Below are 16,653 nucleotides of genomic sequence, written 5' to 3'. Positions count from 1 at the left end.
TTTTCTTTACCCCTTGTGTGTCGGTTCATCTGTCTTTGGAAGGGTGAAGGAGATGCATAAAGGATGGGACAAAGGATGAACAAATGTAACAGTGATACTCACCAGACACCATTGAAAATGAACTTTACAACTTGTGGGAGGGGATGGGAGGGAAAAACAAAGCAAGGGAAATGGATGACACTGTTCAACAAGAAATGTACTCATTACCTGATTTATACAACTGTATCCCCTTTGTTCTTCACCTTTACAATAACAATAAACATACCTTTCAAAAGAGTCATCAGATTTGTAAGTGAAGGAGCCTGGGCCCTGGAACAAGGTGGGAAGCAGTCAGGAGAGCTTCAATTTCTGCTGGAGTTGAGGACCAAGAGACCAGGATCTTCAAAGTCTGTTTGTATTGGTCCGTAGCCTGTAGTGGGTGTCCCTGTATTTCAAAGCATCTCACTGCTTTTGTGCTGTGCTGTCTGCCCAGAGGCGATCCAGAGCCTGGTGAGGGCTTTATCTCCCAGGTAGGAAGCAAAGCACAGTGGTAGATTTTCACCACAGGCAAGATAAGTGTCCTAGATTGTCATTTGTTTCGTTTTGAACTGTCCCTGGAAAGCAGAGCAGAAAATAGAATAGTGGCTTTACAGCTGTACAAATTACAGCAGATTCTTTCCCCCACTTGCCTTAAAGCAAAATTGCTTGTTAAAAAAAAATGACCTAGAAGTGAACTGGTGGTGACATTTAAAATTATACAAATTGGAAAAGGCAAATGGCGCAGTTTTGCATGCATTGGAATTATTTGCCTTGCTCTGTTTGCTCTGAGCAAGCGTGAGCTGAAGGAAAGAATGCTGGCTCTGCAGTCAGACAGCCATGGGGTGGAAGAAGACGCTGGCACTAGCTAAGAGGTCTGGCCTGGGGTGACTGCTCAGCCTCTCTAGGGCTTGCTTCTTCCTCTGTCAACTGGTGGTTAGGATCCTGACCTCACAGAATTGCCATGACTTTAGTAAAATGAACTGACTCAATGATTATTTCTCCTAGTTTTAGAGGGGATTTTGTCTCATCATAAGTTCAAGGACCTTCTTTTGCTCAAGGCTAGCACTTTACCACTTGAGCCACAGTACAACTTCTGGCCTTTTCTGATTATGTGGTACTGAGGAATCAAACCCAGGGCTTCATGCATGCTAGGCAAGCACTCTACCCCATGGACTATCTGCTTTTGCAATACAGTCCAGTGATGCCTTTGGGAGCTAGGAAAATAAACGTTGCTATATAAGAATCCATCCTGTTTCTGTTCCCCAGGTGTCTTGTCCCTCAGCCCATTGCTTGTCACAGGATTCTCTTCCATGTCTCTTGTCTTCTACTTAGAATATTTTCCAAATAGGACTAATGGGCTCCTTTACAGCACAATTTAAATTTCCTTTCTGTAAGAATGAAGTCATCCCTTTACTGATACCAGACTTGAACTAAGGTCTTGGTCTTGCTCACCTTGCTTGCTCATGACTGGCACTCTACTGTTTGAGTTACGCCTCCTTCCAAAAGCCATCCCTTTATTCTTTAGGCATGACTTGCCTCACCTAGGGTAGGGTGCTAGAATGAACTGGTACAGAAATTATCTAAAAATATAATCATTGGGAAAAAAAGAAAGGCAAGTTTTGCAGTTTGAGTTTTCTAGATCTCTGCCTAAGTACCAGCTGATATATATAAGCCAACTGTTTATCTCCAGCTCTTTCATAGCAGCTGATTCTCTATAATCTGACACCTTCCACTATTCCTCACTCAGGAGGCAACTAGATCTGAACTAGACTGCATCTGCCAACCATTGGCCATTAGGTGGCAGCAGAATCTTCCAAGGCCTGACTGGTGTGGAGGCAGAATTGGTGATTCATTTCTTCATGATAATCAATAGGCAGATTTGTCTACCTGCAAGTCAACCTCATGTCTTTCTATTTCTGGCATACCAAGAATGAGTTAACACTTTCAAAAATTCTTTTGCTTGTGTGCTGAGTGTGAGTTGTGTGTGTGTGTATGTGTATGCATATGTGTGCGCACGAGCGTGTGCATGCTCACACACTGCTCCTAGGGTTTGAACTCAGGGCCTGGCTCCTTTTGTGCTCAAGGCTAGCACTTGAACCACAGCACCACTTCCAGCTTTTTGGTGTTTACTTGGAGATCAGAGTCTCAGCCTCCTGAGTAGCAAGGACTACAGGGGAGTCACCAGAAGCAGGAAGCATGTTTTGGTAGACACTCTGTTAGAGCTAGTCGTGCTCTTTGCTCCCATGACACTGTGGCATATGCAGCCTCCTTTGGGCTGGATGAGCTGTGGAATTTCTTCCCCAGCCGACCTCAGAGGGAATCTGTGGAGGGCCTTGGAAGCTCTCATTGGAGTCTGGAGATGTAAGCCTAGGACAGTGAAGGGGACTGCAGGAGGCAGGAACTGTTTTGCAGGAGGAGGTGATTCTCTTTTCCTCCTGAAGGCTGGATGTTCTCAAAGGACTGGGAATGCCACTAACTCTGTGTAGTGTTCAAAATCCTGTGTTTGTTTCTAGATTATTTCTGTTTTCCCAGTACTAGGACTTGAACTCAAGGATTGGAGCTTTTGGTCCGCTTTTATTACTCATAGAAGATGCTCTACCACTTGAGCCACACCTCTTATTCTGGCTTTTTGCGGGACAGTTGGAGATAACAGTCTCATAAATTTATTTGCCCAGCCTATTTTCAGCCACAGTCCTCATCTAATTAGCTAGGATTACAGGTTCAATTTATCTATTATTTTAAAAATGAAGAAACTTCACTCTCAGGTAACCATGAGGTGGAAAGTCAGTCTGACACAATGCAGAGCTGTGTCTCCATGTGTCTACCTGGGTCAGCTCAGATCTCACCAACAGCAGAGAGGGCAGAGGTTGCTTAGAACAGGAACTAAGAGAAGGTCTGAGGTGGTAGGATCACAGCAGAGCTCAGATGAATCTTGGTATCCCCAGCCAGTGTTCCTTAGCTGTTCAATGTCTGAACCACAGCTACAGGTCACTTCCAGATGAAGATGCTAAGGAGAGACTTGGTTATGTAAAAGAGGAAACATTGAGAATGAGAAGGCAGTGTATCATATGCCAACCTCTTCTTAATACCCGTTCTCCAAATTTTTCCTGTCCTGAACTCTATGGGGCAGGACTTGCCTGACCTAGTGCCCATTCTATGATATAAGAAATTATTTCAGGCTTATTGGTATTTGTTATGACTTCTATTATGGCCTAAACATGATGTACTTTGGAGAAAGTGCCATAGACTGCTGAGAAGACTAAGTATCTCACAGGAACTAGGTGGAGGATTCTTAGATATTTGTTGAGTCCATTTGTACAATTAGGCTTTGAAGTTTCTTTGTTCATTTTTTTCCCTGGATGACCTATCTTTTGGTGAGACTTAGGTTAATATATTATGTTATCTGGGCTTATCCATTTTTTCGTCTAATAGTGTGTGTGTATGTGTGTGTGTGCACGTGTGCGTGCGTGTGGACATGTGTGCGTGCGCACGTGCTCATGCCAGTCCTAGAGCTTAAACTCAGGGCTTTGATGCTGCTCCTTCCTTAGGATTATCGGTTCATGCTCAAGGCTTGTGCTCTACTATTTGAGCCACAGTTCCATTTCCAGCTTTTTTTTGTACTTAATTGGAGATAAGAGTTTTGTGGACTTTACTGGTTTTGAAATGAGATCCTCAGATCTCAGCCTCCTGAGTACCTAAGTCAACAGGCACGAGCTATTGATGCCTGGTTCTAGTAGTGTTTTATGAAAATAAAAGTACATCAATATTTGGTACATGTATGTTTATCATTTTGACATCTTATTGATGGATGATTCCTTTAATTAATATGTATTAATCTTTTTCATCATCTCTTCTGGACTAATTTTGGCTTGACATATCCTTTTACAGATAGTAATATGGCTATTCCTGTTTTCCTTTGGGCCCATTTGTTTGGAAAAATCCTCATCCATTCTTTCATATTCAGACTCTTTATGCCTTTGCCAGCAAGGTGACTTTCTTGCAGACAGCAAAGCATTGGATATTATTTTTAAATCCATTCAGCCAGTTTGCATTTTTTTTATATTGGTCTCGGGGCTTAAATTTAAGCCCTGTGATTTTTCTCTCAAGACTAATGTTCTATCACTTGAACCACACTCCATTTCCAGGTTCTTTTTAGTGTATTGGAGATATGAGTCTCATAGATTTTCCTGCCTTGGCTGATTTTGAACTGTAATCCTCAGATCTCAGCCTCCTAGCTAGCTAGTATTATAGGCATGAGCTACTAGCACCCAGCCAGATTGTATCTTTTAATGGAGTGTTAAGACCATATATATTTGTTTTTATTATCGAGACATATACACTAATTTCTTCCTTTTGCTTCAACTTAGAGATTTGCTAGTTTACTGAGTTGATGATGTTTGATTCTTTCCATTTGCTTATCTGTTCTCTTAATGAGATTTATTTTTTCTTGAGCTCTTATTCTGTGTATATTTCTTCTAACTATCTCTTCTGTATTGCTGGTTTAGTGGTCATGATTATACTTACCATGGAAGGTTATTATTTTTGCCATTGATTAATTAATTATTTTATATCTTTGAGTTCAAAGGAGTTTCAGTGTAACATGTCATTTTATGAGCACAATGGATCTGAGCAGTGTCATTCTTATCATCATTCTCCTTACTCCTTCATTCTACTTCTTCCATCCGTTCAAGTTATCTGATTCCATTTTCACATTTGTACGTTGAATGTTATGACTGTATTTGTGTGCCCTGTCCCTTTTCATTTGTCTGTCCTCCTTCCCTTTGGCTTTACCTGCCTTTGACAAAACATGTTTCAACTTTTTGGTATCACCGCCTTTTTTAATTAGGTAGTTATACAAAGATATTTCAATTCCATAAGTCAGGTTATGAGTGCAATACATCTTAATCAATATGTTCTTCCCTACTTTCCCCCCCTCATCTTTACCTTCAAGTTATCTTCTTTAGTTTTCAACGATAACTGTGTTGGTTGTATTAGTTTGGGTTGACAGTTGGTTTAGGACTTGAACTACATCAATCCTGGCTTGATGGTTTTTGCTGAGAAGTCTGCTACTAATCTAGTAGGTTTGGCTTTGTTTCTCTCTTGAAGATTTCAATATTCTTTCTTTGTTCTGTACTCTTGCTATGTAACTAAAATATGATAGGCGGAGGTTTCTTTCTGGCTATGTCTGTGAGCCACTGTGCCCGGCCCTTTTCTAATTTTACATGGGGATCTTCTTAGTCCCCAGCACCACACAGAGAGGAGAAAACAAACCCCTACAATAGCAACAGCACTAGATCTAGAAATACAAGTAAAATTAATTGTGGCCAACTACTATACCACCAATAACTAAAGAAAAGAAGAAGGCTCAATAGCTATGTGCACATGATCTTATAAAATAATATTTATCAAAATGGACTCCATGAAATGAAAATGAAAATTTTACTGTTGTTGTTTTTATTTTTCTTTTTTTTTGTTTTTTGTTTTGTTTTTGTTTTTTTGCCAGTCCTGGGCTTGGGCTCAGGGCCTGAGCACTGTCCTTGGACTTTTCTCAAGGCTAGAGCTCTACCACTTGAGAGTAGCACCACTTCCTGCTTTTTTCTATGTATGTGGTACTGAGGAATCGAACCTGGGTCTTCGTGCATGCTAGGCAAGCACTCTACCACTAAGCCAAACTCCCAGCCCAATTGTTCTTTTCTTTTGTCTTAGTTGTTAATTTGTCTTTGGGAAGGTAAGGGGGAGGCACAGAAAAGGAGGCCCCTAGCTCTCTACCCTGACAGTTCTGACTAACCATTTCCCAGCTTCACAAATGGCATCAAGGAGTTGGGGATATGGTACAGCGGTAGAGCACTCATCTAGTGCACGTGGAACCCTGGGCACAATCCTCTACACTGAAAGATCAAACAAACAAACAAACCCCACCAACTCTCTTGTGCCTGCTCTCTTTCCTCCGGGACTCTTGGTCATCATAGGTTTATGCTGTATTACCCTTGATTCCTATCCTTGTGGGTTTCCAGAGAAAAGGGAAGAGATGAACAGGTCATTCAGTCATGCTGAGCTAGAGATCTGTTTGCATGTTTCTCTCTTCCTTTTCAAAATGTGAAGAATGACTTATATACAAGAGGAGGCAATGCTTTTGTGGGTTTAGTTCTTTGAGTTTTCGTCAGTGTGTAGTCAGTTCCCATGATCTCCGTGGCATCTCCATGGACTCCCCTTCATGCCCCTTCAGGTCTTTCTATGCCTCTCCTCGCCAGACACCGCTGCTCTGATTTCTGTCCCCATTAATGAACTTTGAGGACCATTAGTTCCCAGTGTGGGAGGATAATACATGCATGTCTATGTGTATACATGTGGTCCAAATTACTCTCCTAACTTAACTGAGGAGCACTTCCTTTATTATATGGCATTGGAATTTAAGTAAGAATGGTTTATTTAAAAATGAAAAAATAAAACAGGGCTAGGATATAACTCAGTGGTAGAAAATCTGCCTAGCATTCATGAGCCTCTTAGCTCCATGCCCAGTCCTGCAAAACACAAAAACCAAAAGCCAACAGAAAAGAAAACACCCAAGACTCAAAGCAGTAACAACTAACCAAAGAAAACAAAACTCAGAGACAGAAGCAAAACCCACAGAATGTGATCCAGATCTGACCTCTTCCTCCAGAAGTGAGGAAACATTTTATTGGTTTCTGGAGTGGCCTTTGGGAAAAGCACTTTTCTTTCTAAGTGACAGACCTTCATGTCACTGAAAAACTCCCTCAGAGGAATCCTTAGGCAATCAAAATAGATCCTAAGATCTTTGCACAAGCATGATTTCTCATTCATGAACCTTAGAAGCCATATTCTCACTGAACAAAACCTGAGATTTCTCCTTTCCAAAATGTATGTCTGACAGCCACGTACAGGTTGCTCACGTCTGCAATTCTAGCTACTCACGAGGCTGAGATCTGAGGATGGAGATTTTGAAGCCAGCACAGCAGAAAAATCTTGAGACTCCATCTCCAATTAACTAGAAAAATCCTGGACTGGAGATATGGGTCAAATAGTAGACCACCCTTGAACTGCCCTACCCCCCACACAAAAAAAGCCAAGTGAAAGCTCAAAGCAGAAAACAGAAAGTACAAACCAGCCTAGGCAGAAAGGTCCTGAGATTCCATTTCCAATGAACCAGAAAAATGCTGGACTGAAGGCAGAACACCAAGTGGTAAAACACTAGCCATGGGCAAAAAAGCCAAGTGAAAGCACAGGCATTGAGTTCAAATCCCAGTACCAGTATATATGCACACACACACACACACACACACACACACACACACACACACACACACACACACACACACACACACAACTATGTCTGCTCATCAAAAAGCCCCCATAACTGGAATAGATTGAAACCATGAAATATGTTCTCTCCTGACAGGGGCATCAGGTGTATCTTGGGTCTCTCTCCTGTCAGGGAGTGAGAAGTGGGTCACAGATCCGGTGGAGGCTGAGCTGGTGACTGGTGGTCATTCACCCTGTGTGGTCCTTCCATGAGCAATGAAAGCCATATTTATTTGTCCCATGACAAAGCCCAGGAGGCCCTGTAGGAAAGGCAAAGCCTCCAGAAGAGAGGCTGTGGCATAACAGGCAGCATTTGTGGGTAGCCCACTGTGCCTGGCCCTGTTAAGTACACACAGTCACAGCTGTCCCTCAGGAAGTATAGGGGCTGCCACGGTTTATAAAACCCAAGGAGCCTCCAGTCCCATATACAAAACGGCAGGTGACCTGCATTTCATCAACACACACCCTCCAAATACTTTGTAGTTTTTATTTTTTTCTAGTACTGGCTCTTGAACTCGGGGCTTTGTTTTTACTCAGCTTGTTACTCCTACCTGGGACTCTACCACATGAGTCACGTGTTCAATCGTGCTTTTAGCTGGTTAATTGAAGATAAGCGTCTCATGCGCTTTTCTTCCAGGGCTTTGAACCATAGTCCTCCAGAGTTCAGCCTCCTGAGTAACTATGGTTGTAGGCACGAGCCACTAATGCCTGGCCCTCCCATTTACTTCAATCATCTCTACAGTATTTGTACCACCTAATACAATGTACATGCTATAGAAACAGTGATTATGGAACAATGACAAGAACAAGAAGCCTGTTGTGTTCAGTACAGTGACCATTTTCTTCTTTCAAATATTTTCTACCTGCCTTCGGGGGGAGACCATGGACCTTGAGGATCAACTGTAGGAGCTCTGTTCATGAGCACCAATGAGGTGCAAGGTATGGTGGCCTGTCCAAGTTTACCGAGTTAGCAATCCCTAGAGCCTGCCTATAACAGTACACATGGCAAGGAGATTTTCTCTCCTTCCCGGGGCATCAGAAACAAGCCAAATGTAGCTGCAGTAGATGAGAGCCTACTTTGTCTTTCTCTTCTTGCTGGTACCCCATTTCCGCATGAGCCAGCTTCGAATGGCTGGAATTAACGTTACCCCAGCCTTCCCCGCCCTCCTCTTTCCACCACCACCCTGCTCTTTCCTCCTCATTCCTCATTCCTCATGTTGACCACTGTGACACTATCTGGTGTCTGGTGTCCTTCCCTGTAGAATCTTACTCATGGGCCCAACCTTCCTGCTTGCTGCCAGAAGAACTTTGAAAAAAAAAATGTAAGTCTTACTCTGTCTTTCTCTGTTTAAAACCATTTGGTGGCTCCATTTCTTTCAGGAATAAAAGGCACCTACGGACAGGGCTCGGGGGACTTCTTTGATTTATTCTCTCTCCGCACTTCCTATTTTCCCTCTGAGCCTATCAGGTTGCCTTGTCCTTCAGACTTCTTCCACCCACCTTCCACCAGTCTTGCATTCTGCTTAGGAGGTGATGCCAAAGGTCATATCCCTCTCCTACTACAGGCTCGTGGCCAGCACACTGGACTCTTCTCTCCTCTATGAGCTGGCCAGGGAGTGGGACAATGCTTTGCCTTTTGCCTTTTTCTTTTCCTTGTTGGGGATTAAATAGCCTTCTGCAGGCTAACATTCTGCCACTGGGCTGTATCCATAGCCAATCCATTTATTGGTTTGTTTGCAGCAGCAGGGGAGTTTATTTGAAAATTAAAGGAAAGGCATGAAAGTGGAAGACTCTCCAAAGAAATGGGCCCCAGAGGGGAATCCTACCTGTCTTTTCACGGATTTGATCTTTTCAGCTGGAAGCTCCATGGCTCACACCTGTAATTCCTGCTATTCAGGAGGCAGAGATCTAAGGATCTCAGTTTAATGCCAGCCTGGGCAGGAAAGTCCCTGAGGTTCTTATCTCCAATTCATTGCCCAAAAGCTGTACCCCCAGTGATGGAGTGCCTGCCTTGCGCACTAATGCTCAAGGACAATGCCCAAGCTCCAAGACTGACACACATGCACACACACACACACACACACACACAAAGATTGGTCTTTCTCCATGAGATGGGGCTCCTTAACTTTGGAGGTCAAGTCATCTTTATTGCCAAACCTTCCCTACCTGCCCGAACCTAGGAGTTAATAAATGTCTGGCTCTATTTATTTGTGTATGATTGAATGGATTAGCCTTCCCTGTTGTGTTGTAGAACTCTTCTAAAAGTTCTTGAGCTTTCTGAAACTTATATTAAGAAAGCTAGATACCAGCACTGATACCTGGATAATAGCTGCTGCCCAAATTGCTTGGCAAGATAATGTGTGTGCCTCACAGCCAAGACACAATTTTTGCTTCTTTTATATTCTCTGTGTGCTCGGACACAATGCTGGATATGCAACACCTGCTTACAATTCACTTGTTGCCCTGAGTTGGCTGGGATGGGACACAAAAGACAGAGGAAATGTCCAAGCTGCAGAGGACTGAACACATAAAGAAGGAGACAGGATGAATCTGGGCGGGGGGGGGCGGGGGGAGAGGACAGTTACTGAGACTTCCCTCCAGTGTCCCCAGAGACACTTGCACAAGTCTACACCGGCTCTGCCCGGTGCTGTGACCCTGATGAAGGTCTTCCTTGTGTGATTTGTTGCAGTAAAACTAAGGAAGACATTTAGAAGTAGTGAAGGTCACTTTGTGTTGAGGCTGTGGTACTATATCATGTTCAATAAAATGTCAGCTAACAGTTACTGTGTCATTCTTTTCAAAGGGTTTTATGCATCATAGGTATAACTTTATTATATATGTATGTGTGTGATCTGGATTTGACCACATTTTCCATTGTTGAGACGTTTTGTAAGAACATGTAAATAAATCCATATTCCCCGTGGAAGGAGACATGAGGAAGAAATAGCAAGGGAATGACATTTTGTGGGCACAGTGGCGGGTTTTTTTCTGTGTTCTTATCTCTGTGATGATGGCATATAGATTTTACATTCCCTGGATTATAGTTAAGAAAACCAAGGTTCAGATCAGTTAATCGGCTGCGAATCACCTGTAATACAGAGTCTGAGTTCAAATGTTAGGTTTCTCACATTATACGACCTGTAGATAATCAAACCTATATTTATTCACATGAAATTATGGGTTACATCCTTTAAAAACAACTTTTATGCATTCACATTCTGTTGCCAAATATCCTCACTACATTTCTTGAAAAGACTTATCCATGTAAATATGAGAGGATTTTTTAACTGTTAAATTGAAAAAGAGAAGTTGAGATCTAAGACTGAGGTTCAAAGCCAGTCAGAGTTGAAAAGTCTATGAGACTCTAATCTCCAATTAACTACCAGAAAGCTGAGGAGGAGACGAAGGTGGAGCTGTCATTAAAGTGACAGAACATGAGTCTTGAGCAAAAAAGTTAACAGAGTGTTCCCAGGTCCTGAACTCAAGCCCTACTACTGGTGTGTGTGCATACCCCCCCACCCCACCCCCACATACACAGGCAATATAGATAGATGGGTGGATAGATGGATATAGAGAGAGAATGTAAAATAAACACAAGCTGATGTACGTTAGTATTCCTATACAGTTGCAGTATGCAGGTCAGTATTCTGTGGAAAAGGAAATTTGGCCCAGTCATGCATTAAGGTCTCTTGGGGATCCTATACAATGACTTAGCGCTGTGGTAGTTAAGGAAGAGGCCCTGAGAATCAGAGCCCTGCTGTGGAAAAACTTTCTGCCCTTCCCAAGCCCTGTGGCTCTGGGTAATTGTGTGTGAGCACATTTCATCCCTGGTGAACTTGGGCTGCTTGTTCTTACCTCATGGGGTATGAACACTGCGTTGTCTATGGAGCTTGCAGCTTGCTTCCTGTCTGGAGTGTGCACCAGCCAGGGGAGGCCTTCTGCTTACAAGACGGAGGGGGGACAAAACTGACTTTGAAAGCACAGCAGTTTCTGGGGAACTCAGGGTTTGGAGTAGATAAAGGATGTGGCCTTGGGGAGGCGTGGAAATGGTTGCTGAAGGTATTTCCTTCTCGTTGATGGGCAGGCCAGGGCACTAGCTTCTTCCATGTCCTGGCTGGTCTGTGTCATTTGATCCTGCCATCAAGCGTGCACCGTCTTCTGGATGTTGTAGGAAGGAAGGCCCATGTTCCAGTCACATTGTCAAAACCCAGTTCTGAGTTTTGAATTGGATGGTATGAAGAAGGAAATGCTGGGAATCTGTAATCCTGAAAATGTGAAAGTCCTCCCTCCCCCCACAGGCACCTGAATTCCTCGAAGGCCACACCTGGCTGAGCTAGAACCTATTCCACGGGTTTGCACAACAGGCACCTCCTGGAACCAGTTCTGCCTGAATTACTTCAGACCCAAACCACAAACTTGTAAAGCGAATCCCAAAACTTTCTCTACTCCAGCCACATGCACCCAGGATCCATCCAACCTAAGTCCCTTCATCCCTACTCACAGCCTGATGTGTCCTGACTCTCCTAAGGCCACCATGGCATCCCTCCTCAGCTCTCCATTATAGTTGTTCTGGTCTTCTGAGGTCATTTGCTGTTTGCTCTTTATTCAAAAATACCCTCATGACTCAGTTTCCCAACAGGAAAGATCTTCAGTCTGGGTCTTTGAACGTGGTAAACTGGAAATCAACATGGGTAAGAGAAAGGGGGAGAGAGAGGATCAGGAGAACTGAGGGCAAGAAGGAAGAATCATGGAGGGAAGAGAAAGTTGGAATCAATGCAGAGCCTGGACCAGTGCCCAGGAGTAGGGGAGAGGAGGTGGCAGCCCTGGGTAGGGCTGGAGCAGTGTTAAAGCGTGCTTGCCAAGCACATGACATGAACCACCACAAGAGGGCGCCAGAGGATGCTTGCCGCTTAGCTTCAATTGCCTCTGCCCCAAGCCTCTTCTGGGTGTCACCATGAGTATCCAGCCAACGTTTGAAGGGAGAGGGTTTGAAGGGAGATGGTCGTTGCATTTCTCCACTTCCTGATTCGAGGGAAGGTTTTGCAAGGGTGAAATGGGGTTTGGTGACTTGGGTTTAGCACTTTCACCCGATTGCCCACATTTCATCACAACACGCTGTGCTATGAAATCTGGATTATTTTCTAATCTTCCCTTCCCATTTTTTTTGTTGTTCCGGCATGTTACTGATTCTGCAGAACGATGTGTGGCTGGCTGTGTGGCACCTGCTCTCCAGGGACAGAGCTCTGCCTTCTCAACAACCCCTTCATCTTAGAGATGGAGGCCCAGGGCTCGTTCTACCCTGGGTTACCAGGCCAGAGGGTTGGTGGCCAGCATTCCACATGTTTTCCTCCCTAGCCTTCCATCTCAGGGGCTAAAGGCATAAATGCAGACAAAGACCAGCCAGCTCAGACACCCTTACGGAGGAGAGTGGCTGTAGGCTGTCACCCAGAATCACCTTCAGGTGAGAGCTGGGTCACCCTAAGATAGAGGACGGAGGCTCAGTGAGTGACAGCTGTACCCCTAGCCATGCCTCCAACCACAGCACAGCCTCAGCTAGGAGTAAAAACAGCTGACTGCATTGAGGATAAGCTAGCAGTAAGATAGTCACCATTTAAAAATTGACAAATCTTTATTCAGTTTAGCGCTTAATTGTAAATTAAGTTTAGAACTTAATTGTAGATAAATTTAAACTTCAAAATTAATTAATTAATATTACTATTATTTTGTATGAATGCTGAAGTTTGACCTCGGGGCCTATTGCACTTACATGCTTGGCTTTTCCATTCAGGGCTAGCACTCTATCACTTGACGCACATCTCTACTTTTGGCTTTTTGCTGGTTAACTGGAGATAAGAGTCTCATCAGCTTTTCTTCCGTAGGATGGCTTTGAATCATGCTCTTCACATCTCAGCCGCTTGAGTCGCTAAGATTATAGGCATGAGCCATTAATGGTCTGTCCTAAGTTGTCAGTTCTTTATATTAACAACTATTTTAATCTGGTTTCTGTCTTAACCCAACCCTACAGACTGGGCAATTTATGAAGAAAAGAGTTCTGATGGCTGAAAAAAAATGGGGCAGCTGCATCTGCCAGGCCTCGGGTGAGGGCCTCAGGGCCAAAAAATGGAAGGACAAGTTGACTATGAAAGAGAAGGAAGACAAGCTCCCCCAAGAGCTAGAGCATTCCCTGACAAAGGTGTCGACCCACTCCTCAGAACCCATCCCAGGACCTACACACCCCACAATGAGGCATGTTCCAGCACTGCAACATGGAAGGGTTTCTACACTTGAATTTCGTGGAGATGTGTAAGCCACAGTACCACCCCTGAACACCAAAAATAAAACAATACTTTGCTAAACAGTAACAAAGTTTAACTATCTCTGAAAATGAGAGGGAATTTTAACATCCACACATAGGGAAGCCGTGAACTTGGAATAACCCTGTGTGTTTTTGTACATGTATGTGTGTGCAAGGGGCGCATGTATGTAGGGAACGTGTGCTTAAGACAAATGAAGCTGGGTGTTGTGGTATAGTGCATATTGGTAGACTCGGCTAATCAGGAGACTGAGGCAGGAAGATCACTCCAAGTGAGGTGTCTTTCTCTTGTCTCCCACTGACTGCCTTGATTATCTTAATTTCAAATTTCCTCCTTCAAGAAGATGTCCCCTAATTACCCTCAACCGATGGCTCAGATTGTGGACAGGCTTCTAATTTCTGCAGATTTAGGGAGCAAGCTACACACAGCCCCCTCATTATCCTAGAAGGGATTGTCTTTATTCCTCACTCTGTCCTAGAACCTAGGACAAACGAACAGCGTTTGTGTGTCTGTACACACAGCAGGTCATTTGCTGATTGACTGAATGAATGGCTAGGGAAAGAGGACATTTAAATTTTCTTTGTATATAAATCCAATAAACTCTTCATAGAAGGCATGGTTGTAAATTGTGAAACATGGCAATAAAATGTATGCCATGAGCCTACCATACAACTTCAGAAAAAACTCTCCAGCTCCTACTACCCTTTACTCCCCTGGAAATAAAAACTATCCTGAACTTTGGCTTCATCACTCCCTTGCTTAAAAAATAATATTTAATCTTCAGTTGTTTCTGGCCATTATAAAAAGCATATCCCAAACAGTATATAATCTATCCTAAATGTGTATTTACCAGTTGTGTTTCCTTGAAACATTGTTTTTTTTTTTTAAAAAAATTACATACATACATATTTCTACACAACAGGTCATTGTTTTTGCTTTGTTTCTGAGGGTTACACAATTAGTATCACATAGCATACATTATTCTGTTACTTATATTTTTTCCTATTCCAAGTTATGGTTTGAAGTTTTGCTGGAGCAATAGTCATTTTCTTTCCTTGCTGAATAATATGTCCTCATCTAATGGGTACAATTAACATAACTCCTTGTTGATACAATTCAAGTTGCCTAGAGTTTAAAGCAAATACAGTCAATTCTGCTGTAATATTCTTTGAAATGATAAGGAGTGGGGAGGAGAGATGGAATAAAGGTGATGAAAAGGAGAGGGGAAAAAAAGGATCGGGAGAGGCCAGCAGCTCTGGTAATCCCAAGGTTAAATAATACTTGTTACTGCTTTCCAGATGTCTCTGGATGGGAATGGTAGTACATGCCTGTGATTCCACCTACTTTGGAAGCTGGGATGGGAGGATTGCAAGTTCCAGGACAGTATGATCAACTTGATCAATACCTGGTGACAAAAACCAATGAAGAAAGAGAGGGAGGAAGAAAGGAAAAGAGGGAGGGAAGGAAGGAAGAAGAAAACAGCACCAGGTCTCGAGGAAATGTCTTTTTTCATTGGGTGTCCTGAGAGGTCAAATAAAGACAGTATTACAGTCTTGAGGTCCCCAGAGAACAATCACAGAGTGATGGTAGTTTTGAGGGTGTGAGGCCCTGAGGAACTCCACTTGGTTCTCAGGCTCTTCAGTGGCTGCCTGGCTGGTAGTTTCCATGCCTGTTTTTCAGAGCAACAGTATGGCAGAGCAAGGAACAGGAACAGAACAAGTCAAAATGCCCAAATCTCTGTTTTTACTGAGATTCAGCAGTTCCCATGAATAAATGCTCGACTGTTGTAACCATTGGATTCATTTCCAGAGTTCAGGAAATGCTGAGTCTCACCATGTAATGCTAGTTTTTGTGTTGGTAGGGAGAGCTAGCTCATCTCCGGGCCGTCCTCTGTCATGTCCATTGGTGTTCCATTTGGGACTTGGAATGATTGGCTCCATGCTTTTCCTCAGAAGATAAAACTTTGATTTGGCTGGTGGCTCACACCTTTACGCTTAGCTATTCTGGAGGCTGAGATCTGATGACTGAGCTTTGAAGCAAGCCCGGTGTTGTGATCAGGTGAACTATTTCACCCATAGGCAGATAATATGATGCAACATAGTTTATTCATCTAACATAACTCAGCAGAGTTGACTCTATATTCTAGTTCCGATCTTCTAGTCCTAACTTGCCTACTCCTAATCTGCCTATCCAGCACACCCACTGGACTCACCTCTCTGACATCTCTTAGTTCTGAAGTGGAACAGGGCTGCAGGTCAGATGTTAGACACAGCTCCCAGTCCCGCCGTGGTGTGAGCTCCGGGGCCCGAGTCTAGGGCCTCATTGGTCTTCTCAGGCAAGGAGCAGCTTCTGCATGGCCAAATATCCTTGAACCGCAGTCCGGCTTAAGGCCAGCAGAAGTGCAGTCCTGCATTCTGGGTCCTTGGTTTCTATTGGTCCTTGGCCTGCTCCTTTCTGGCCCAAACTCCTTTGTGCGTGATTTGGATTACTTATGCCTAGGTCCTTGCTTGGTCTGGATTGGTTACGCCCTTGGTCAGTGGTGCCCAGAGATGTACTGGTTGCTTGCTCTAGCTATTTCTCTATCTATTCTGCCCAGGTGTGTGGGCTCCTATGATAGTACATCTTGTAAGCCAGGCTCCTGTCTGTTCCTATGGTTACACTCATATGTGTCCTTATGTCATAGTTATGTCCCAGGTCCATAAGCCTTTAAGTACAAGTTTGTATAGGCAATATATTTTTTACTTTCATTTTATTTCTGTATTTCATTTAATTACTCTACTCTTCTCATATTATTATATCACTATTTTATATCATATTCATTTAACATTCCACAATATATTCATCATATACCATTTTATATTTATTATATTCATCATGCTAATATTTTCACCCTATTAAATGCTCAGAACACCTGGATAGAAAAGCCTACAATGAATTGCGAAAAAATAGATCTGTGGCTCAAGTGGTAGAGTGCCAGCCTTGAGCAAAAAAGTAAATAAAT

The 16,653-nt window shown here is 43.3% G+C and overlaps 1 protein-coding gene across 1 annotated transcript in view; it reads right to left on the bottom strand.

Moving 5' to 3' along the window:
• Window positions 1-515: 515 nt before the first annotated feature.
• Steap3 (STEAP3 metalloreductase) overlaps window positions 516-16,653 on the bottom strand; it is a 71,746-nt gene continuing 55,608 nt past the window's right edge. The window contains exon 5 of the mRNA XM_090342944.1: window positions 516-593. Within this exon, the coding sequence (XP_090199070.1) occupies window positions 561-593 (33 nt within the window). The 3' untranslated portion in view covers window positions 516-560. The remainder of the gene's footprint in view (window positions 594-16,653) is intronic.

The sequence above is a fragment of the Megascapheus bottae genome, chromosome 12 (genome assembly GCF_031878675.1).
Source record: "Megascapheus bottae isolate mThoBot1 chromosome 12, mThoBot2.hap1, whole genome shotgun sequence".
Taxonomy (NCBI): Eukaryota; Metazoa; Chordata; class Mammalia; order Rodentia; family Geomyidae; genus Megascapheus; species Megascapheus bottae.
The sequence above is the reverse complement of the archived record's forward strand: the minus strand, read 5'-3'. Positions and strand labels throughout refer to the sequence as shown.